The sequence below is a fragment of the Neodiprion pinetum genome, chromosome 5 (assembly GCF_021155775.2).
Source record: "Neodiprion pinetum isolate iyNeoPine1 chromosome 5, iyNeoPine1.2, whole genome shotgun sequence".
Classification (NCBI taxonomy): Eukaryota; Metazoa; Arthropoda; class Insecta; order Hymenoptera; family Diprionidae; genus Neodiprion; species Neodiprion pinetum.
The window spans coordinates 5,272,301-5,294,447 of record NC_060236.1 but is presented as its reverse complement, the minus strand read 5'-3'; the positions used below and the strand labels follow the sequence as shown (position 1 = coordinate 5,294,447).

At 40.2% G+C, this 22,147-nt stretch overlaps 3 protein-coding genes and 1 non-coding gene across 14 annotated transcripts; 3 read left to right on the top strand and 1 right to left on the bottom strand.

Moving 5' to 3' along the window:
- Positions 1-3,137: 3,137 nt before the first annotated feature.
- On the bottom strand, positions 3,138-12,319 carry LOC124219096 (superoxide dismutase [Cu-Zn]-like). 5 transcript variants are annotated; one of them, XM_046626251.2, is made up of 5 exons: positions 12,134-12,319; positions 8,137-8,203; positions 7,500-7,715; positions 7,143-7,390; positions 3,138-3,780 (listed from the first exon to the last, which is right to left on the bottom strand). In XM_046626251.2, the coding sequence occupies exons 2-5, from the start codon at positions 8,191-8,193 to the stop codon at positions 3,681-3,683; spliced, it is 621 nt and encodes a 206-aa protein (XP_046482207.1). In that variant the 5' UTR covers positions 8,194-8,203; positions 12,134-12,319; the 3' UTR covers positions 3,138-3,680. The 5 variants fall into 5 exon arrangements, with proteins under 5 accessions (XP_046482207.1, XP_046482208.1, XP_046482205.1 ...); XM_046626252.2 differs by lacking the exon at positions 12,134-12,319 and adding an exon at positions 9,908-10,027; XM_046626249.2 differs by lacking the exon at positions 12,134-12,319 and adding an exon at positions 9,819-9,975.
- Positions 12,320-12,601: 282 nt separating this feature from the next.
- Positions 12,602-18,007, top strand: LOC124219093 (superoxide dismutase [Cu-Zn]-like). 4 transcript variants are annotated; one of them, XM_046626243.1, is made up of 4 exons: positions 12,602-12,685; positions 15,591-15,869; positions 16,959-17,183; positions 17,625-18,007. In XM_046626243.1, the coding sequence occupies exons 1-4, from the start codon at positions 12,617-12,619 to the stop codon at positions 17,877-17,879; spliced, it is 828 nt and encodes a 275-aa protein (XP_046482199.1). In that variant the 5' UTR covers positions 12,602-12,616; the 3' UTR covers positions 17,880-18,007. The 4 variants fall into 4 exon arrangements, with proteins under 4 accessions (XP_046482199.1, XP_046482201.1, XP_046482202.1 ...); XM_046626245.1 differs by lacking the exon at positions 12,602-12,685 and adding an exon at positions 13,741-13,767; XM_046626246.2 differs by lacking the exon at positions 12,602-12,685 and adding an exon at positions 13,830-13,845.
- Positions 16,764-16,847, top strand: TRNAL-UAA (transfer RNA leucine (anticodon UAA)). The gene has a single exon. It is a non-coding gene; the product is annotated as a tRNA-Leu (tRNA).
- A 141-nt stretch (positions 18,008-18,148) lies between the features above and the next one.
- Positions 18,149-22,107, top strand: RfC4 (replication factor C subunit RfC4). 4 transcript variants are annotated; one of them, XM_046626237.2, is made up of 8 exons: positions 18,149-19,488; positions 19,617-19,711; positions 19,918-20,578; positions 20,765-21,032; positions 21,119-21,367; positions 21,455-21,664; positions 21,741-21,854; positions 21,918-22,107. In XM_046626237.2, exons 3-8 carry the CDS (start codon positions 20,469-20,471, stop codon positions 22,017-22,019), a joined length of 1,053 nt encoding a protein of 350 aa, XP_046482193.1. In that variant the 5' UTR covers positions 18,149-19,488; positions 19,617-19,711; positions 19,918-20,468; the 3' UTR covers positions 22,020-22,107. The 4 variants fall into 4 exon arrangements, with proteins under 4 accessions (XP_046482193.1, XP_046482196.1, XP_046482194.1 ...); XM_046626240.1 differs by having other exon boundaries at positions 18,149-19,711; positions 20,373-20,578; XM_046626238.1 differs by having other exon boundaries at positions 18,149-19,711; positions 20,265-20,578.
- Positions 22,108-22,147: the final 40 nt, after the last annotated feature.

The window sequence follows — 22,147 nt, the reverse complement described above, 5'->3', positions numbered from 1 at the left end:
TTATTAATTCAAAATACTCTTTTGCCTTCATTTTTTTTCTAAACGTGGAGACATTTATCGTTACCTTTAGAGACTTATGTAAAGGCGATACCTGGAATAGAGCAGATTACATCGTGATCTCATCGAGTATGATTCATGTATGGTATTACTCGGAAGTAATCTCGCACGGTTAATTATAAAACACTAATCAAGAAGTAAAAACAAACAAAATTATTGCAAATGTATGATCAGAATGCTGAGTAGGTCGTTTACCTTCAGACACTAAATTTTTACTTTTTCCATACTTTTGTGTAACAAATGTTTTTGTAAAATTTACGAACACTTTTAAGAGTAAGCCGAGCTGTCTTCGGACTGGGAAACGACTCTGGGAATTCATTTCTCTTGGCCGAAGTAGGACAATTGTTTAATACTCTCTCAAATGGATCAGATTAGCCAGAGATCGCGTGCCTCGAGCGAAACGGGATGGGTGCAGGAAAGACGCCCTAATATACAGCTGTCTTCCTGCTGGCTTTGGTCATTAGGAAAAAAGCCGGCTCCACCTACTAACTGCATGCGTATAAGACGTACACGCCCGTGTATGCAAACCGGTGACATTCCGGCTCACGAACAAGAAGAGAAAATGGATGGAAAATCGCCTTCGCACGTCGTAATTGGTGAAAGTAATTATCACACGCGATGCGTCATCGCTCGGGTTCAAAGGGTTGGTCAGATAATGGCCAAAATGCATCCTGGGAATCGAAACAAGGTGACAATAACTTCACCCTACCAAAGTTGTTGGTCAACGATTAAAGGTTCAATTTTTTAAACCGTTCGTCGACCATTTGTTCATCCTATTAATCAGCTTTCCGTCGAAGGGATCGCATCTGGATGAAGGCAAAGGCGATAAGGGACGGATTCTATCCAAGGGCAGACGGAACTGCGTCGCTGAATCGAGCGAACGCTCAGTCTCGATACGCAGTAAGGAAGAATCCATAGTGCATCAGGCTTAAAGGAGACGTGGTCGAGTTTGATCAGGACCGAAAACGCCGTGTCCATGAACAGAAATTACTTCTTCCTTCCCGTTTCGAAGGTTGAACGAGACGTCGGTGCGGCGGTCGATCGTCTTGAAAGGAAAGAGAGTCAGTCATTCAGAGAAAAATGAAACTTGTACGAATTTTTACAAGCAGACTTGCAATCTAGTTACACTTACTTGCCTCGCGAAGACGATCGAGGTCAGAGTTCACCGCTCGACACTGACCATTTGCATATCTTTAGACTTGATCTTGCACGCGAAGGGGAATGAGCTAGGTCGTCAATTACGCCGGGAGTGCAAAAGTTAAAGGGAATTTATTATAAAAAATATAACATACCGCGAAATATTTTTCCGCTGAATATCAAGCAGTGGAATAATAATTATCAACGTTATCCTTCGTCTACTGTGAGTGTATTACAGAGATTCCGTTCTTTACACTCGTAAATAAAAAAAAAAAAATAAAAAATTGCCCAGGTCTTGGATCTCGTCTGATAAGAGAGAAGAAACGTTTTCCTCGTTTAAACAGTTTCGAATTAGGGAATGTTAGGGTGCTCGGAATACCTTTCAACGGCAAACTCTTCGGTACCTCTCAATTTCCAACCAGCCGAGAATTTTAAATGTCACGTCGTAAAAGGCAACTGCAAACGGCTGTAAATCGATCGCTTGAAAGCCTGTCATATTTTCTCACTTTTGTGCACACACGTTAAACCTCTGTCCCTTAGATGGGTGTAAGGGTGAAGTTTCACAGACACACACACACACACACAGATATTCTCGGCTTAAAATTAAGTGGGTCAGGTCGTTCAACTACTCTTCGATTTCTCATTTCGACAAACCAACACGCACAATTTTCGTTATGTATGTATACAAGGTATAACTGCGAGCTGGCTTCGCGTCGCGAATCGACTTTCCCCTTATCTCAGGTTCGGAGCACTCCTTTTTGTTCGAATGAAATCGACGTGCAATTTGATCGCTCGATTTCACCCCGAATCGTTACCACAATAATGCACCCTCTTCTACGAGAGAGACAAACTTCCGGTCATTAATTCGTTCGGTGATCGCTGTCAAACGGAAGAAAAATTGCACCACGACAGATGGATCGATCTGCGATTTACCGGCGATTACGAGGCAAACGGAAATACAGTTGACGAAACGTTGAGTAAAAATTAACGTAACCAGACGGTGGCTGCAAAGCAGTTTAAATATCCCGCTAAATTGAAATCGCCCGCTTGAATACTTTTAAGAATCCGGATACTTGCGAAATTAATTATCCCTTTAACGGACGAGGATCTCTTGCAATATAATCGTGAAACATACTCCATAGATCTCATTATTATACTTCAGTGTGAACGAAGTAGACTTGGAGTTATATCGCATATTGTGGACACTGACCATTGTAACCACGGTGCTGTAGATAAGACTACAGAAATAGAGATAGAACAGAATAGAAAATAGAACCGAGTTATATTTAAGTTTCGACCTTACGGAACTTTACGCAATTTCGGGATAAGGTGCGTGAATAATTACAGAACAAAACGCTTCGTTTCTTCACATGTATATAACATTATATTTGGTCCAAATAACTTTGTGGGCTATAATATTTATATTTTTTAAGCGAGGATTCTGAGACGAAAATCTATTTTTTTTTTACAATTCTTATTACCATACTAGAGTAATCAACAGTATAACAGAGAAGGTATGTAATAAGTTACGAACCACATTACATATGGGATGAAATACACAACAATCTGTGACAGAGTCTTACAAACATTTCAAATACGTTTTGCAAAATAAAAAAAAAAAAAAAAAAAAAAACACTGGTCAGCAATAATACTATAATAGTAAACGTAATAATATTAAAGCTAAAAATATAACAATGATAATACAGTGCACGTTTGCAGGATGAGTACCTGCAATAAAAAATAAGTAAAGTACGTACAGAGCTTTGGAATATATTATATTTTTCCAAATTGACGGTTGCTGCGAAAAAATCAAACCGCCTCGTTTCTGCTCCGTATAATAACGAACAAAGGCCGTAGGAATGAAATACACTTTCTTTTTCAAAGTTGGAATATCTCACGTCGTAGATCAGGAATTTTCTGGTCCGAACGATAATCGATAGTCGTTTGTTTTCACTTTCCTATTTTTTTTTTTTCTTTGACATCGTTTACGTTGCGATAAATCGCAGATGCTTATCGGACATGCGTTTTTCAACGTTGACATTTTTCCTAACACCATACATACAATACGAATACTTCGCGGCTATTTTCGCAGAATTTAATTTACAGGGATAAATATGTATCATAGTTTCACAGTCGGGACAAGAACACAGAGCAAAATAATTTGAAAGAAAAAAAAATGGTGTGAATTAATATTTTCTATGGAAAAAAATTACTACGGTTACTTTTTCCCTTTATAATCGTCTCCTTCTGTCATCCTTCACATTTAATAGCTGAATAATTTTGCAATATAAATAACGGTTTACCGATGCTAATCACGAACGTATAATAATAACAATACAACACGTAGATTCCTCGCGCAAAATGCGGTGGCTTTACTCGACTAGCACTTGTTTAAACAGTTCAAGAATATAAATAAGAGAATTCTTCTTCGAGTAAAATCCAAATACTCGTAGAAATTATACGTTTACATCGGAATTGAATTTCCCCTAAAACTTAATTACCATTCCACTAGCTGACAAAATCAACATGTAGCTGGACCATAAGAACGATGTTCCAGAATTTGGCATCCAGCTGTCTAACGGTGACCTGCGAACATAGTAAGAAAAAAAAATGACCGATGAGTCTGCGTGCTGAAACGGGTCACCAACCTTTTCGCCACGAGACAATAGAGCGGAGCTATAGCTATAATTAGGGGCACGTCTCGGCAAAAGGCTTGCGAGTACGAGTGAGTAGAGTAAAATTGTTTGTCTATCAGGGGAAAAAAAAGGCCATTCATCGATAGATCGGGGTAAATTTGACGAGGGAAAAAAATCGTCCTCCTCAATTTTGGACCGAAAATTTATTGGGATGGGATGGAAGTTACGAGTTTGGAAAGTTTCGGAAGCGTTTAATTACGAATTATTTGATGGGGAAACTTGAAGCAAAGAAATGAAACTTTGAGGAAACAACAAACTTTTGAGTGGACAAAATCCGATGGCTCAAAGTTCCGAAATTCAAGACTTCGAAAATTCAAGTTACGATAGAGCAAAATTCCGAAAAATAAAGTTTGCATTAGGTAAAATTTCGAAAGTTAAAATATACTCGAGTGGGTGTAAAAAATCAGTGAACCGAAAATCTGAATTACCAGGATTCCGAACTTAAAAATATGGAAAATACAAAACAAAAAAAGATATCAAAGTGGTGAAATTTCATCGAGCCAGAAATTCTCAAAACCCAAAACCTTCGATCATTCCGAATTTCGATGTTTCGGATTTTTTAATTTTCTAAACTTTGACTTGACGGAATTACGTCCTTTTGGAACTTCGTAATTTCGAAACTTTGATCTATTGTCAAAATTTCATTTCTCTACTTTAAGTTTCGCTACGAAAAAACTCGGAATCTGGAGCTTTCGCAACTCGTCAAATTCGTAATTTAACTCTCCGCCCCAATTTATTAAAAAAATTGTAAGCTCGACTATTTTCGTTCACCCCTTTACTACAGAGTAAGGTTTTCAACGATGAAAATATCGATCGAGCATGTGTAAGCAGACCTCCGTCGAGCTTTCACTCCCCTGAATATAAGGCGTACAAGGCGTTTGGTTAATTTGTGAAATTCACTGTACGCGACCTCGACACGCCACCTTTGGCATTACGCGTTCTATAATGCCAAAGTTTATCGCGGTTCAACGCGTTCCGAGAATTTGTTAGTCGGCAAACTTCTCGAAAAATTCAACCGTAATTTGCAATGTTATATTTATTTATTTCTTTTTCTTTTACGTCTAACCGAGAATTTCAACATTTTTATCGTGTTTTGTGTATTCACTTTCGTTAAACGGCAAAGTTCTGACAAAAATTCGACCCCAATTTGCAATGTTATCGATTTATTTATTTCTTTATTTCTGCCCTGCGGAATTTCAGCAATTTTATTGATTTCTATTCCTCTCCGTCCCGCATCAGCTGCCTACAGTTTATAATATTACGGTGAACCGGAATTTTTGCTTCGAGTAAACAATGCGTTATAACAATCAATCTGCTACTGGTTGAATACATATCTAGATACATATAACCTCGACGTATGTACGTCGACGCTACGTTGCATGCTTCGTGTTATTTTCGTTCGTATCGATCCGGGTAAGAACGTAGTCACCTCATCACTATTCACGTATTATTTTAACACAACAGTCTCGACAAAGTTTTCGAAAAAAATTGGCCGTGAATTTTGTCAGCTAAAAAAAAATTGCGCTCCGCTCGAGCCTCTGGACCTGATCAAACATGGCGAAAATCTAGTTAAAATAATTCATCGCGAATCGATCACGTATTGAAAAATAAAGAGAATAAATATCTATAACCAGTTTGCGATGCGAATAGTCACTTTCTCCTTATGGCGATGAGCAAAAGTCGTTTTAATACGTAACAACGGCCGGTCGATGAATTCAGATGGGAGAAAAAATTAATCGAAGGTTACGCATCTGCATCCGGTTTAAAATTGGAGAAACAAAATATTCAGTATAATAAGGATTATTATACCGACAGTGATGGAGGTTAAAATTCAAGTCTTAGAGTGTAATTTGAACGATATTTTTGAACATGACTGCGGATCGCAAGATCTTGGAAGAAGATCGGTTACGAGTATAAAAGTTTACAGGAACAAACAATGTTGATAATCGATTTTACACTTCGTTAGTCGAAAATTCGTACACAGTGTGCACAGATATGACATATAAATTGTGCACTGAGTAGATTTCATCCAATTTATTACAAGCATCGTGTATATGGATACAAATATAAGAGATTACTCGTCTCGATAAAAAAAAAGAACACCACAATAGGAATATAAAAAATGGTCGCCAACATTTTTTTTTAATCAAACAACAATTTCTGCTCCTTAATATCTGAGCCCAATACGATCGATACGTAAAACTAACTGTAAACGTGGTAGAAAATTTCGTGTATGTAAAAGAATCAAGATAATGTCGTGCAGATTCGTCTCCATGATCAGCTCAGTGAAATCTTTCGATTTCAATAACGCCTTGTAGTCTTGCGAAGTTGGCATCGGTTCGTGCAAGTTTTCTGTTCTCAGCTATTTCGCATACCTACATGATTCGCAAAATTTTTCAAACGTATTTGCCGTGCTCTCGGTTCGTTTAACCCTAATTCTCAAGACTGACGTCACAGAATGATATACATACGGAAGAAATAGCAATAATGATAGTAATAACAAAACGGAATTCGTAAAATGAAAAAAACTAAAACAAAAATAAACTCACTTCGAGCACGCGTTTGATCGATCGATAGATCGGATCGTGTCGTGCACGATATATAAGGTACTGAAATACATTCTCTCTTCCGGCAGAAGTAATTTACAATTCTGTTGTGTGAGCGACGCGTTTCATTTTCACTTGTTAATCAAAATTTAACAATACGATCCTGAATTCATAGCTGATTCACAAAATAAAGTGTAGTCCATACGTTAGAAGCAACTGATCGTAAGTTTGCTTGTTTAATTTAATCCTGTAAATTCGTTTAATTCCTCTTGAAAACACATCATCCCTGAATCTGTCAATTTTCGGTCTTACCTACTTTTTCTATCCCATAATCGCGTCCAAATAAGAAACATTTCAGCGATGTCTGTAAGCGATCGATCTTCTTCAGGCGCTCTCCATCGGACAAATACGCGTTTACAATTGTTTCCCTAACATCTGGGTCACAGAATTGATCCATGTACACAGAGGGTGGAATATACGAGTATATACACGTCGAACAATCGGGTGCGGACAAACGGCTTGACGAAGATTGAAGAAAGGCGTGCGGGCTCGGACGAAAAGGACACTCGGCGATAATTATGTACGTATACAGGTATACATGTGTGCATATACGTATGTATACATATATACGTAAATATATATATACAATATATGTGTATACGTATGTGTGTATAACTAAACAGATTAATCGTACGAAGTAACCTACAGGACGCCGATGACGCCGCAGGCTGCACGGTCTCCGGCGTTTCCGGTTTTCAAGGACAGAGAGTGGTTTCCTTTCCCCAGGTCGTCTTCACCCTCGTGAACGACGATACTGCGTCCAACGATGCTGTTTCTGCCGCTCAGTGATATCACGTTGTCCAATATTTCGACCGTGGCAACTCCGTTCGTCGATTCGATGTTTCCCAGGTCGCCGACGTGCCTCACGGTGTCACCAGGAGCGCCGTGATCGTGCTGGAATAAGAAGATCGAAGATAGATCAGACTCCGGCATCGAATACGTCGAAGAATCGATCAAGCTTTGATCCGACTCTAACTTGTCGTTAAATTCGACGACTCCTCACCTTGTCCGGGTTGAAATGACCCAGAGCGGAAACGCATCCGTTGCTGAGGTCACCGGCCTCGTGAACGTGGAAACCGTGGAGACCATCGCGCAGGCCGAATATCGTTCCAGTTATCTTGACAGGCGAGACGCTCGAGTCTTGTCTTAATTCCAGGTTCCCGGTGACGTTGGGTTTCTCCACGTTATTGGGTGTTAAACGGACGACTGCGACGTGTTCCTGGTAATTTTGAAAGTACGGTAAGAAAAACATGCAGATCGGTTGTAAGCGGTAGAATTTATCCGAGCTTTGATCGGCGGGTCGTTATATTAATGCGATAAACTGGTTCGACCAGTCGCCTTTTCGAACAACACGCTACGAGGAATAAAAATCGACGCCTTCGAGCACTTTGGAAGTATACATCGTACCGGGACGATGTCTTGCGGGCATTATTATTCCATTATACCAGACGTATGTATGTACGTGATGCGTACGAGCGAGACACGTTCACCTTCGCTTCATTCAAATCGTTAGTCATGTAACTCTGTCCGAAGTGAATGTTCGGCGTACGAAAAATGAGATGAAAAAAATTTGAAATTGAAAAATTTGAAATATTTAATTTTGGCCCGGTTTCTGTCACGTAATTGCAATTTGTACTTACAGCCGCGACGGCGACTGCGCCGAAAACCAGAAGCGTCAGCATACCTTTGACCGACATGATCGTTGATCTGAAACAAATACCGAAAAGACGTTGAAGAGCGATCTGTTGATTATTTTTATTGTCGATTCTTCGGCGGCGACGCGTATTGTCGATACACTTGACAAAGTAGTTTACGTCGAGTGATTGAGATAAATTGGAGCGCAATTGTGACGCGTTCATAATTTGGTAAGTCATTGCATTCCGTCAATACGTGCAGCGAAACGTTTTTTCGGATACCAAACCGTGCAGTTAATAACGAAATGATCGAGACCGACTTGACGAGAATTTATCGAAATCGAAGGAAATACGGCTAATACGATATTTGACGACCAGGGTTACCTGATTTGCTTCAAGCTGGTCAACGGAATCGTTTAAACGCAACGAAGTGCAGAAAGAATTCTAATACTTGAATTGGTGAATCAATCCGATGACTGGTTCGGACGACTCGGGTTATATAAGTCGATAAATACAAACGGTCAGACTTGGTCCAAGTATAATTTTATCTAAGGTCAGTGGTGCGGTGTGCAGCCTAATCGCAACTGCCGTCATTATACATATTTACATCTTTTATATAAATCCACGAAAGCAAACTCAGCCGACAGCTTTCCGTAGCGATGACACAAGTGTCGGCGTTAAAATGGTTTGGGAAAATTTTTTAGAAAATTTCAAGAAATCTAACGTTATCGCAAAGGTCACCGTTTTTCGTATTGTGAGCTTCCACGAATATGGTTAAGATCCACTTTACAATCAATTTACGTACATCGCCATATCGTATTTATCGTGAAATGCACAGGAGCTGAATATGTTGGCGTTTTTTTGTATATTTCTTTGTTTTTTCTTATCTTCATCGCGATTTCTACGCATCGGAAATACGTTTTTTGGACTGTTGACAAAACCCCGAAAGGTGTATAATATTCCCTGGTAAAAATGGAGCTATGATCGAATTATTCGAGGGTGCTTTTCGAGGACTTTACGTATAATTTAAATCGTTCGCGAAAACCGCATCAGATTCAATTGCGCAGAAAGTATGAAATGAGAACCATTCTTCGTCCGTTATTTATGGGATGTACAAACAGCGAACTGAATATGAAAATTTTTCACCGCTAGCGCAGGCTCTTTACCTCCCTCGATTACGGTCGTCGATTTTCGAACGAATCAAAAACGCGAATTTAAATCTCCAGAACGAAACTCGACGTTCTACGAAGTTCTACAACTACGAGGTCCAATTTCTCGGAGTGCTTTTAAGCAAGGAAATAAAGTCTCGTCCGATTTTCCAACACCGTTGTAATTGATTCTGATGAAAATCGACGACCGTCGTGAATGAAAATGGTTGTCGCGGCCGATGTGAAAGGCTTACAGACTTGAGTAATATTGCCAACTTTCATCAGTCGAAGTAACTCCTGACCCGAATGGAACGGACTTGTAACATATCCGGGGCCGGGAAAATCGATGCCTCGTAAAAGTCCGTCGTTCTCTTTGTCTTCGCGACGTCTTTGCGTTCTCATACCTTCGATAAAATAGCCATGGTCGTTTTTTCCACGTACATTTTTTTTTTTTTTTTCCTTATCGTCGAACTTATTCGCTTATTCTACACGAAACTTGAGATTCGTTGACGATCCTCGATTACTCTACGCCATACTCACGGGTTATTGAACTTTTAACAAATTTCCAATTTATTTTCGTTTCCCTACTCGCAGTTTGTGGTTTTACTTTGGTGAAAGTGGAGAACAACCTGCCGGCTGGACGAACGACACAGTTTCACTGACTGCGGGATGCTGGAGGCACTTCTGTCTATATACCGGCGCCTGTTGTTCACCGGCTCTGCTTTATCCCCTCTCATTAACTAACCCAGCCCCTCTTTGATGCGCCATATTTATCACCTGAAACCGGCTTCACTAAACTATTTTTCAATTATTTACTACGAATCTTTGCGATTGGTTTGCGGACAAATCGCGTCTTCTTCGTTAAAAATGAGCATTTCAGAGAGAGAGAGAGAAAGAGAGGGAGAGAGTAACTGAAATTTTGCACGATAGTAATTTTGAGAATCTATCAGAAATCTACAACGATTATTAATGTACTAAAATTTCACTTAGTCAAACTGCAGAGCAAAGCGTATCGCCTTTACCGAAAAAAGAATCATATATCAAAATATGGAAAAGTATTTGATTTTTATCACTTCGTTTTTCTCGAACCTTTTTACCATCCGTATATAACGTGCGTTCCTAATCGTTCAACTAATTGTTCAACCTTTCCATAAAAGAAGCGATAAAGTTTTACCATACTTGTACGAGAAAGAAATGCAAAAAAGCTCGCTACAAGTAGAAAAAAAAAAAAAAAAAATTATCAAACGACACGAAACTTTTCCATGAATATGATAACGAAGAAAAAATTAAAAAGTCGTCATATTTCATGGAAAATAAAAATCTGAACAAGTAAATAGAAGAAGTCTTCTTCGGCAGAGGTCAACCGAATCGAAAATATAATACGCATCAAGTGCCACGAATTAGTAAATATTTTTACGAACCGTCGTTAACTCGCCGAAGACATTTACCAAAACCAGTCTCTCGACCAGTTGCTGTATTATCATAATATTAGAGGTCAACGTAGTCGGGCGTAAAAGGCGTCGCAATTAAGGTTGAAAGTAAAAGTGAATTTTGCCCCTAGGTGCAGCGGCTGCGGCCAACAGTGTTTGCGACGTCGTCGAACGACTCTGACGTGAAACCGAGTCGTCGATAAATAGCTTCGGCTTTGCGGGTCGCTTCGCCAAGTCGTAGCAAAAGCTCCCAGCGCCGATTCCTACGTTTCAGGGCATTTACGTGGCTCGACACGTGACGGAACCGTTTTCTCGCAGAGCACACTCCGAGCTACGTGTCCAAACGTTCCTAATGCCTGGTACCAACACATTTTCCCTCACCCTCACAGCCCTGAATAGGAATAGTATAAATCAATAACATCGGACTTTGTCATCGTACGCGAACCTGCGACGTGTCGTTCTGGGCCAAGGCATTTATTCACATGTTATTCAAAATCCATGACAGAGATCAGCTGTTAGATTTTTAAACTTTAAACAAGAAAAATCACAATGCGCAAAATCTTCCACCAGATATAAACTTTTGGATTACGACTCGCATTTGTTGGGCTGAACGTGCAGCACTTTGTTAATTACAATTACAATTCGTTGATATTCGATCGGTATACAACGCATGCATGTCTCCGGCCTTTGGATAAGTGTATTAAACGTTATTATTCCGTGACATCGTGGGTCCCCACCTACTTTCTGACCAACTATAATACACCTCGCATGGTCCATCAAGTTCAATTGTTCAACGCCGTCAAATGTCGGGCGTATAAAAATTATAGATTACTCGTTATTCGCATATTTCTTAAGTATATTTTGAACAATCGATACGATCTTGTCGCTATACAAAGTTAGGATCTTTTAATCAGGATGCAAATATATGCAATGAATTCGCAAGAGAAAGGAATGAAAATGTCAAACGTATGTTTGAACTGTCTAAAATCTCGTCAGACGAGACGAAGAAATTTCACTACATCGTCGATGTGCAACAACGTTTAAGATCCGCACCAACCATAAATTACACTCATCGAATTTATTCTTCCATCGCATGCAAGCGTTAAACATTAATAATTTACCCACGTCGCTTTGATTATTCAACAGTTACGCCTGTTTGTAATAAAATTCAGCACAACGCGATAGGAAAAACGAATTACACCACATACTTCGTTGATAAGTATTACATTAAAGGCTGTAACTTTCGAGATAACGGCCTGAGTACAGTCTAAAATTAAGCATGCAAATTGAACGGTGAACATTCATCGGTGTCAAGTGCATGCCGCGAGATCCTGATCACAGAAAATCAGGACATGGTGCAGCCGAAGCAACGTCGTTCCGTGATCGCGTGAAAATGATCCAAGTCTGCATCAATCGGGGACTCACTTAAAACCGATGATCCTGATACCAGTTGTAAATCGGATGCGACGATAAGGAGACACAGCCGTTGCACGAGAATCGCGTAATTGACTGCGGCAAGTAAGTAAGTAAGTGAGTAAGTAAGTAAATGAGTAAGTAAGTCAGTTTGTCGCGCTAAGACACCGGACACTACTGAATGTGTCGAATCGGATCACCCAGTAACATTCTCCACTTCATCCAGTGACGTGACAGTTCCCGACGCCCCACCTTTGCCTCGACTTCGCGGACCGTAACGTACGATTGTTCGTTTCGCGAAGCCCGCTGCTTGCGTTAAAACTACTTCTCCGCATCACCGATCCAGCAAACGAGCAATTTTACGCAAACGGAGACCCTGCGGCTGATTTTACAATTATCGCCTTATCAATTCGCACTCAACGACATCGCTATACAGCCACGAGTTCACACGAGATCTTGGAGATAACTTGACGCCGATTTTTTCAACAAGGGGAGATGGTGAAGTATCACTTGGAAATGGATACTGAAAGTCCGGTCTGGAACAGCCGCTTCGCAGAATTTCGGGTTTTTGAATTTAGGAATCACTGAAAAATATGCAGCATCGCATACATTGTGTATATATATATATATGCGTGTGTGTGATGTGTTTGTGTGTGTATGTGTGTGTGTGCAACGTGCATTCTGAATACTCGAAGCCGGGGTATGAAAAAATGATGAGGAATTACGCTGTGAGTCCGAAGCAGTGGCCTAGATATGAGAGCTTCACCTGTGTACGTTAATACTCGTACTCTGTATACGTGTTCGTATACGCTGTGACTGTATAAAACAGTCGAGACATACACACACACACACACACACACACACACACACAGTGACACGCGCATGCATTACGTGAATGCGAATAGGTACCGTGTAGTTGACTCAACCTTGGTAACGTATTTTATTTTTCTTTCTCTATTTTTTTTTTTTTTTTCTCCGTATGGTTAAATATCGACGTAACCCTCCGACGTGCATGGTATTTCATTACCCGATATATCGTCGTTTAGGAACGACCTGAGAAAGTCGTACCAATTGGAGCCAATTGACCGCTCTTATATTTTTATTTCGTACGAATTTCAGGCAGGATACAGACCACGGAAATCTAAAACAGGCGATGTGCAGTTGCTTGTATTTTTTACGAACCTTGAGGCGTGTCTTAACTACCGATGATTAATTATTCGCACAACGAGCGATTGGATTTGTAAATTTTTTTAATGTTAATTCAAAAACCGTACGTGAGGTTGGGTGAACTTGATCAAGGTACACCTGGCCCTTGATCTGCTTACTCGTGTGATCAAGGTAGTCAAGAATGCGACGAAGGTCAGGGGGTATCTACTGTACGCGATTCAACGTTATACGGTATTACACAAGAGTAACAACAAATGACGCAGTCTGCGTAAAATCAAGTCAAGTTATACTTGTTTAAAATTAATCGCTTCAAATTTTTGGAATATCTTCCAACGGTACTTCGGACCGAATGAAAACTAACCAATTCAACCAAGATCCAACTTGGACATTCGATTAGTCTTCAGTGGAATTGATAGAGACGATATATTAGTTTGGCTGGCTTGAAATTCTGCTTACGTCGACATGCGATGATCGAGGAAGTAAATAAAAACACAAGTATTATCATAGCGGGTAACTGTCACAGACTTCTTATATTCTTCATTCATATTTGGACCATGGTAATACAGTTTAGACACTATTACTCCGTACAACGCGACGTCTGTTGCGTGTACAGTCTACGCTACACTGTATCAAAAAAAAATCCTTCCTAATATTGACATTTAGAAATGTGACATCGGGATTTTCTATTTCCCACTTGAATAACATGGGACTAACTTTTTTTGAACTTTAAACCAAAGGTTCTTTGTTGACCTTTGACCTTGAATAACTTTTGTAAAGAGTAGATTTATCATAAAATGATGAATCGGTATAATCTTATCGGTACACTGACGCGTTGACGAGTTATAAAATTTCAAAGTTAAAAAAAAAACAAAAAAAAAAAAAAAATTTCCCACGTTATTCGAACGGGAAATAGAAAATCGCAGTGATACATCTCGGAACGTTGATATTACGAAGTAAAACTTGGACAGCATCATTTTCTCATCATTTGTAGCAATATTTTCGACTTGAATTTGGAAAAAAAAATGAACAGTCGATCTTTTCGATAAAGTCTACCGTGCACGCAGAATTACACAAAATTCCTGAGTGATATAAACTATTATGGCTATTTGCGAAGGAACACGTGGCTTGCAAATTCCATCAAACATCAAACGCTCCGCTCTGTGCACACACGAGCATGTCGAGTCGGCAAAACGAGCAAAATAATCTCGACGTATTCCGACGTAGCTTCAGAGGTAAAACAGGCAAGAAAAATCGCATCATCATTGACCCGAGAATCCTAGAGGTCTTCGCGATTAACCTTGGCGCCGAGTTCGCTGTCAGCCAGCATCGTAATATCCTTGTGCGGCTCATCATAATGACGAACGGAATGCGCGAGTCTGTTAAATCAGAGGATTTTCACCCATCAGGCAATGATAGAGACCAACGAAAACCTCGCGATTTCTTAATCGTTTGGGAAACGGAACCGTGCATGCGGAACCGCTCCTGCATCGTTTGGAGCCAACGTCCTGCCAACAAGCGCAACAATATTCGCGTACGCAATAGCGTTGCACATTTTGGAATTTCATTAGCAGTCGTCGATGTAATTCCTGGCTATTATTCACGGCTGGATTACCGGTTAATTACCATTGACGGTTAGCAGCTGCACGTCCAGCCGGAAGGTCGCCGATGTATCTCCTCCACTTACTCAAAGACACCGATCGTCGATGCTTACGACCTCAAATGAAGATTAAGAGAATAAGAAATACCGGAAACGTTTTTGCTTCTGTGGTTTCTCGAGAAACAGGCGATTCGAGTGGTCGCAAAAAATGGTCGGGGACCAGTTCGCAAAAAGTTTTCCAACCTGCTGTGCAGCGGTTTGCTGGAACCTTTCAACCGTCAAAGTAAAGTTGAAGCTACAGTCCAGGACGCGATAGCCCGAGATAAAGCAGCCTGCAAAACGCTTTGCGGAAATCACAAGCAATCTCGAAGCTGCCACCGGGTTGATATGAAACTCATCATCCCAGGATCTGAGGTACCGAAAACTTGCGAGTCTCCGTAGCCGGTAGGAAGGTGTATAAAGGTGGTAGTAAAACGAGGAAGAAGAACAAACAAGACTGAGAGAAGGATCGGGAAGGAAAACAACCTGGAGCAAAAAAAAAAGCTGCGACATCACCGCGTGCACAAATTTGCCAACCACATTATTAGACGCACTCGACTGACTGACGACTGACTGCCTTCTCGACTGGTTGCTTAGTAGTTGCTCATCGTTCACCAAGGTCTTCGAGATCCTCCAAGTATTTAAACGTACCGCGCCTTTTCGCAGGGACACACAAAGAGCTCCGTCTTCGGAGATGAAAGTTTATTAGCAGTCCGCAACTTGCGATATAATCGGCTTGCGTTATTCTTCGATATTTCGAATCTGTTACCAAACAACAAGTCCGCCATGTCGTTCGCCAAGGTGTTCGTCGTCGGGTTCGTCTTCAGCCTCCTCAGCATCACCTCCGGGGAGATTTACGACAGGACTCTTTTCATCAGAAGTCTTCCCGGATTTCCTGGCTACAGGAGCGACCTTTACGAGGTCTACATGGAGCCCTATCTTTTCGTACGTATCGCTCTTGCGTCATACCGAAACATGAAAATTTTTCCTTCGACTATTCCACGTTCACGTCTTGATAAAAGTGTCAACGGTTGCGATTCTTGCAATTTTCTGGACCCTTTTGCCGTTTCCCAATTATCACGCAGTGGATATAAATAGTGACGAACAGTGCGTGAGTTGTTTACGAACCGTTACGCAACGGACAATGGGCCTTGGTTTAAGGCATCGATTATTCATTTGGATGCGAGATTCTCGCGTGAGGAAGAAAGACGGATAGGTGATGTATGCGCGAAACGCGATAAAGTAATTTCGTCTTTTCCAGTTTCATTGTATAAGACACTCGTGTGTATAGTCGTTGCTTGTATCATTGTAGTATATTATTTCACTCGAACTCGAAACGGTAAACAAAAATAAAAAACGTACTGTTACGGTATTGGCAAAATTTTGGTTACAACGCTTGAAACATCTCGATCACAGATGCATCGCAACAGCGGTATTAAAAGCTGATAAAACTATGTTGGTGCGTCGTCAGAAATACTTGGAAGAATTTTTTGAGCGTGGAGTTAATTAAAACTGAAGCTCAATTCTATCGAGGTGAAGTTTTCCCAATTATTGCACAAACAAAATCACCTTAAATGCGCAACTTTTTACTTCAACAATCATATTTCGTAGAAACTCTGAGCAATAATAGTTGCGTGTAACCAGGCGTAGTGAATGTGCGCATATATTATTTCAAGTTAATCGCATTTTAAATGATAAAATCAAAGTGTAAACGATCTCTGGGACCATGACCAAGTATTTCGTAGGCATGCGCATGTTTCCGTCAATCACAAGCTGATAATTCTATTGTGCGGACGAACGTTAGAGATATTAATGTTCTTGTAGAACGCACATGTATCAGCTAGGTTGGCCGAGCGGTCTAAGGCGCCAGACTTAAGTTCTGGTTCCCGTCTGGGAGCGTGGGTTCGAACCCCACACTTAGCAAATACGTTTTTGCTTCTCTTATCTTTTTTCACAAAAAACATCGATTCGGAAAAATTAGAGAGTGGGTAAAATGGCTGGGGTTCTACAGATTTTTGTTGAAAAATGTTGCAGTCAATGGGACTGAAAGCGGTCGTCCAAGTCAGGGCCCTCGGGGATGATGGTTCTCCTGTCGATGGACCCCGTGGAGAACTGACTCTTCAACAATACTTTGAAGGACTCAGGATAAACGGGACAATAGAAGGACTAAGCCCGGGACTCCACGGATTCCACGTTCACGAAAAGGGTGATTTGAGACAGGGGTGCAAGTCTGCAGCCGGTCACTACAATCCTTACACGGTATAAATAAACGCGCTGTGAAATATACTTTTTGCCCATGTATAATGATGAGATAAAGAAAATACTCGGATTTGGTCAGGCCGTAATTACTTTTGATACATCGGAATTTTTGGACTGAGATAAAATCGTGTCGCTCAAAAATTTGGAAATTATTTTTTAATAAGATTTGCTTCAATTATGAAAAAAAAGTTATTTTCGCGAAGGTTTGACATTATTTTTTTGAAGAGTAACAGTGATTCGAAAAATTAAATTTACACACCGATATGGATTCGAAAATTACCAACAGGTCTGGAAATTTTTGTTTTTCGTTACGGGTGCGGGAAATCTGAATATTACAAATACAAATGACAACGTGAGACGCTAATTTCCCGTTTTTCGTTTGTGTCGAAATTCGGTATCTATTTCCGTAATCAACAAATTTACACAGTCAATTAATTCCAGATGCGTCACGGAGCCCCAAATGATCTGCTTCGGCATGTGGGTGACTTGGGAAATATCGAGGCGGGTGAAGATGGAATCGCGAAAGTGGATAAAATGGACCATTATCTGACATTGACCGGTGTTCGCGGTGCGATAGGCCGAACCCTTGTTGTCCATGAAAAAGCTGACGATTTTGGACGGGGTCAAAGTGACGATAGTTTAACAACAGGCGCTGCCGGGAATCGTGTCGCCTGCGGAATAGTTGGATTCCTGTAAATAATCAGTCCTACAAAAGTGTGTGAAACACAATTTATATACATATTATGCTGCGTTACAGGCGCAATTTACCATTTAGCCTGGCACTCGCAATCAGTTTTCTCAGCAATAAACATCCGTCGAACTAACCGCTTTCACGTTATACATGAGTTTCAATCGAATTTGCCATTTTCCGTCTTCGTTGATCTTATTTACGAAAATATACCAAGTTTTACACAGTGATTAAATTCTAAGGCTGAAAATGTGTTGTAAGATGAGAAAAATCGATGCGGTAGTTCGCCTTACTGTCTGCAACTCGCACTACGGACACATCCTAGTTTATTGGCAATCCGCAAGATGGCGCCACCAGCATCTCAATAATTATAATAATGAGCCGAGCGTGATTCCGTTCAAATTTAAACTTGAGTAGCGATACGAACGACAAGATTTAAAAATCTACTTCAAATATTCTGACTGTGGATATACGGACGATTTATTTCTTCGCAACGTTCAAGTGAAAACGATGTTAGTCAGAAGTATAATTAGTTCCGTACAAACGACGAATCACGATACAGCGATCCGTCTGTTGTAATAATACATTATGTGATCCACGATATTCAACACATTGTATCTCCGCGAAAAAATATTTCTGGCATTTAAAAAAACCTCCGGATTCATCGTCAATGTGCAGACAGTTTCGGTCGCTGACGAACAACCAAAATAGTAGTTGAATCTAGGCGGGCATCGCTCTTTTTCAAGTATTATCCGTCGATTTCGATTGTACTTCGGAATCAAAGGACAGTCGATGGTCGCCATGGGATTTTTCCGACGGTTTTTTCTCCTCCATTTCCTCCAGAGCGAGTCGTACCTTCGCTACTATTTCGGGTGGCGATTGACGTCTGAAACCCGGTGTGTCCGGTCTGTGCTGCAAGTCATCCTGCCTCGGTACAATCGATGCGCCGAATGTATGCGGCTGGAAATGTACTGTAAAAAACAAAAAAACAACCATTCGAAAGAATATATTGAACAGTTTTAAATAAACTAATCAATATTGACACCGAGCTGCTAAAAGCAAAAAATTCTCGGTGCAAATTTCTTCAAACACGTATCTTCGAAATGTCTGTATAAAATTTTGCGTAAATTGAGACAGTGCAAGGTTATAATCGAGAGAATGTTCAATTGGAAACAATGAAAATTTATTTATTTATATAAAGTTGGTAATTTCAGTAGAATTTTATTTCAATAAAATAGGTGACGCTGGAATGAATTTAAGATTAAAAAAAGAAACATACATTCTTCGGGAATGTGTATTCCAGCATTTAGATAAATATATTTGCAGCTATTGTAATATATTTCGCGTTCATGTTGCGAAAGCTGTGTACAAATACTCAGCTTAACTTGTTGTTACGAACGTGCGGTAATCTCAACGCTACTTTGGCACGCTTGAATCAGGTATTGAAGAATACTTTGGATTTTCGCGCATGCGCAAATCGTGGTAAAATCGTAAATCGGCGTTCCGAGTTTCACGATCGCTTTGTGCTTATCGGACCGTTCTCGGAGCAACATCACGGACACCGAACTCGGTCCATTTTACGAAGTAAACAGTGCAGTGAATCAAGAGCGTGTCAAAGTGCGTATTTGTGGTTGTTGATTAATTTAGTTATTTTTTTAATCGGATTTGATTGTGGAAGTGCTGGAGTAAAACCGCATCTGCTTATTAAAATTTGTGTGGCTTTAAAGTGGTGTTCATATCTGTAGCGTCCTGGAAATCAACAATTATTGCAGTTTTCCCAGAGCAATAAAGAATAAGCAGGTTTAGAAATCTAGAGTGATTTAAGCAAGAGATGAAAAAGGTAAGAATTTGACAGATAATCGAGTAAAAGTGTAAAATTATTTCAGTTAAAGTACTTTAAGGAAGATTATTAAAAACAACATCGGAGAAGTAGAGAAACGAGGATTAAATTAAATTTTCAAAAATAAATACATGACGAAAATTTGCTATCATAACTATTTAAATATGTTTGAAAAACTTCACCTTAGAATAGAATTTGCGATTCAGATTTTCAGTTCGTTTCACGTAGATGAGAATGAAAGTAAAACGTTACCAGGTACGTCGTGCGGATCGTACTCGGGAATATCTTCCAAATCGTCAACGCCAAAGTTACGCCTACCACATCTGAATATGAACTGAAGACAATCAACTATTAGTTTCTTTGATGATCTCCACATAATAGTACACTATACATTTTGATGATGGTTATTTTATGTCGAATTTTATTTTCATGTCAATCACATCGTAGGATGAATTTTGATTGATTCAATTGTTAATAAAAATTCTTTTAAAATTTTGGGTAAACTGATCCTAATTAATCGATTTTTGCCGATTATCGCGGATGTGTTTGACAGGTTAGATGTGACGTTCAAATTCGTACACAAATTCAGTGACAGAATATTGCGTACGATCAAAAGATCCGAAATAAAACACTTTTTATTTTGAATTCCGCGCCGTCCAAGATGTGCCGCCACCTCTCGGTGGTTTTTCAAATTTCTCGTCCCGCGCTTTTTACGGTTTGTGCTGCGTGGTAAACAAACGACTACCGAACACTAGACATGGCTGGAACCGACGAAAACGGCGAGCCGATGGACGTTGAGGTCGTGCCGTCAACCAGCGGCATAAATCAGAAGAGTAAGTCGAGTTACAGAGCCGCGCATTTGCCATGGTAAGTCATCAGTAAAGTTACAAAACAACTTTAACTAAAGTTAGGTTAGGTTAGGTTAGGTTAGGTTAGGTTGGTTTTCAGCCGTCCTGTCGACGTTTCTTTCCACCACGTCTCTGACAGCATGTGATTTTTTATCTCAAAATAACTGGTCGAATAACTGATCATTTTCATCACTTTTATTCCCAGGGTGGAAAAGTATCGTCCCCAAGTGTTTTCAGACATAGTGGGCAACGAGGACACTGTTGCACGGTTGTCTGTTTTTGCCCAGAACGGTAATGCGCCGAATATAATCATCGCCGGGCCGCCTGGAGTGGGAAAGACGACGACCATCCTCTGTTTAGCCCGGGTTCTTCTTGGACCAGCTTTCAAGGATGCTGTTCTTGAGCTCAACGCGTCTAACGACAGAGGAATCGACGTCGTGCGAAACAAGATCAAGATGTTTGCCCAGCAAAAGGTACCCTGCGGAAAGACCGACTGTTCGTTAATGTACCGTTAACTTTACAACCGGAAATGCTAGGTATTCTTTAATCGCCGGCATAGGTCACCCTTCCTCAAGGCAGGCACAAGATAATCATACTCGACGAAGCGGACAGCATGACCGACGGTGCTCAACAAGCCCTACGCCGAACCATGGAGATCTACAGCAACACCACCAGGTTCGCGCTCGCTTGTAACAACAGCGAGAAAATCATCGAACCCATACAGTCGCGATGCGCTATGTTGCGGTATGGAAAACTGTCCGATGCCCAAGTCTTGGCCAAAATCATTCAAGTCTGCGAAAAGGAGAATGTGAGGAGAAACGTTCAGGGTTCTTGAACTTTTTCCACTTATCTAACTATTTTATAAATGGGTTGTGATGTGTCTTCTTCCTTCAAGGCGTCTTATACCGACGATGGATTGGAAGCAATTGTGTTCACTGCCCAAGGAGACATGAGACAAGCATTGAACAATTTGCAGTCGACTCACAATGGATTCGGACATGTGAACGGAGAAAACGTGTTCAAGGTTTGCGACGAACCGCATCCCCTTCACGTTAAAGAAATGCTTGAATTATGCTCGAAGGGAAACATTGATAAATCGTTTGGGGTGAGTTTTCATTATAGATTCAGATGTTTCTTATAATTTTTCATTTCTGGTGACTATGAAAATGTTTCGATCGCAGATAATGTCGCATTTATGGAGGATGGGATACTCTGCTGAGGATATTATTGGAAACATATTCAGAGTCTGCAAAAATCTCGATATAGATGAGAAAATGAAGCTTGATTTCATCAAGGTTGGTTTCGTCGACATTTCACATTTTCATTTATATTGACTCACGTGATTTTATTTCTTTCAGGAAATCGGTTTGACGCATTTAGGCATCGTTAATGGAATGAACAGTCTACTTCAAATGCAGAGTCTTTTGGCCCGTCTGTGCCGAATAGCTCTTAAAAAGTAACACGAAGATGAAACATACCCTGAGTTAATATACACTAGCTATAATAACGTTCAACTATGAATCAATAAAATAATTTATATATTTTTAATCAATTTCAATTTAATTATGATCGTATCTTAACCGTGCTA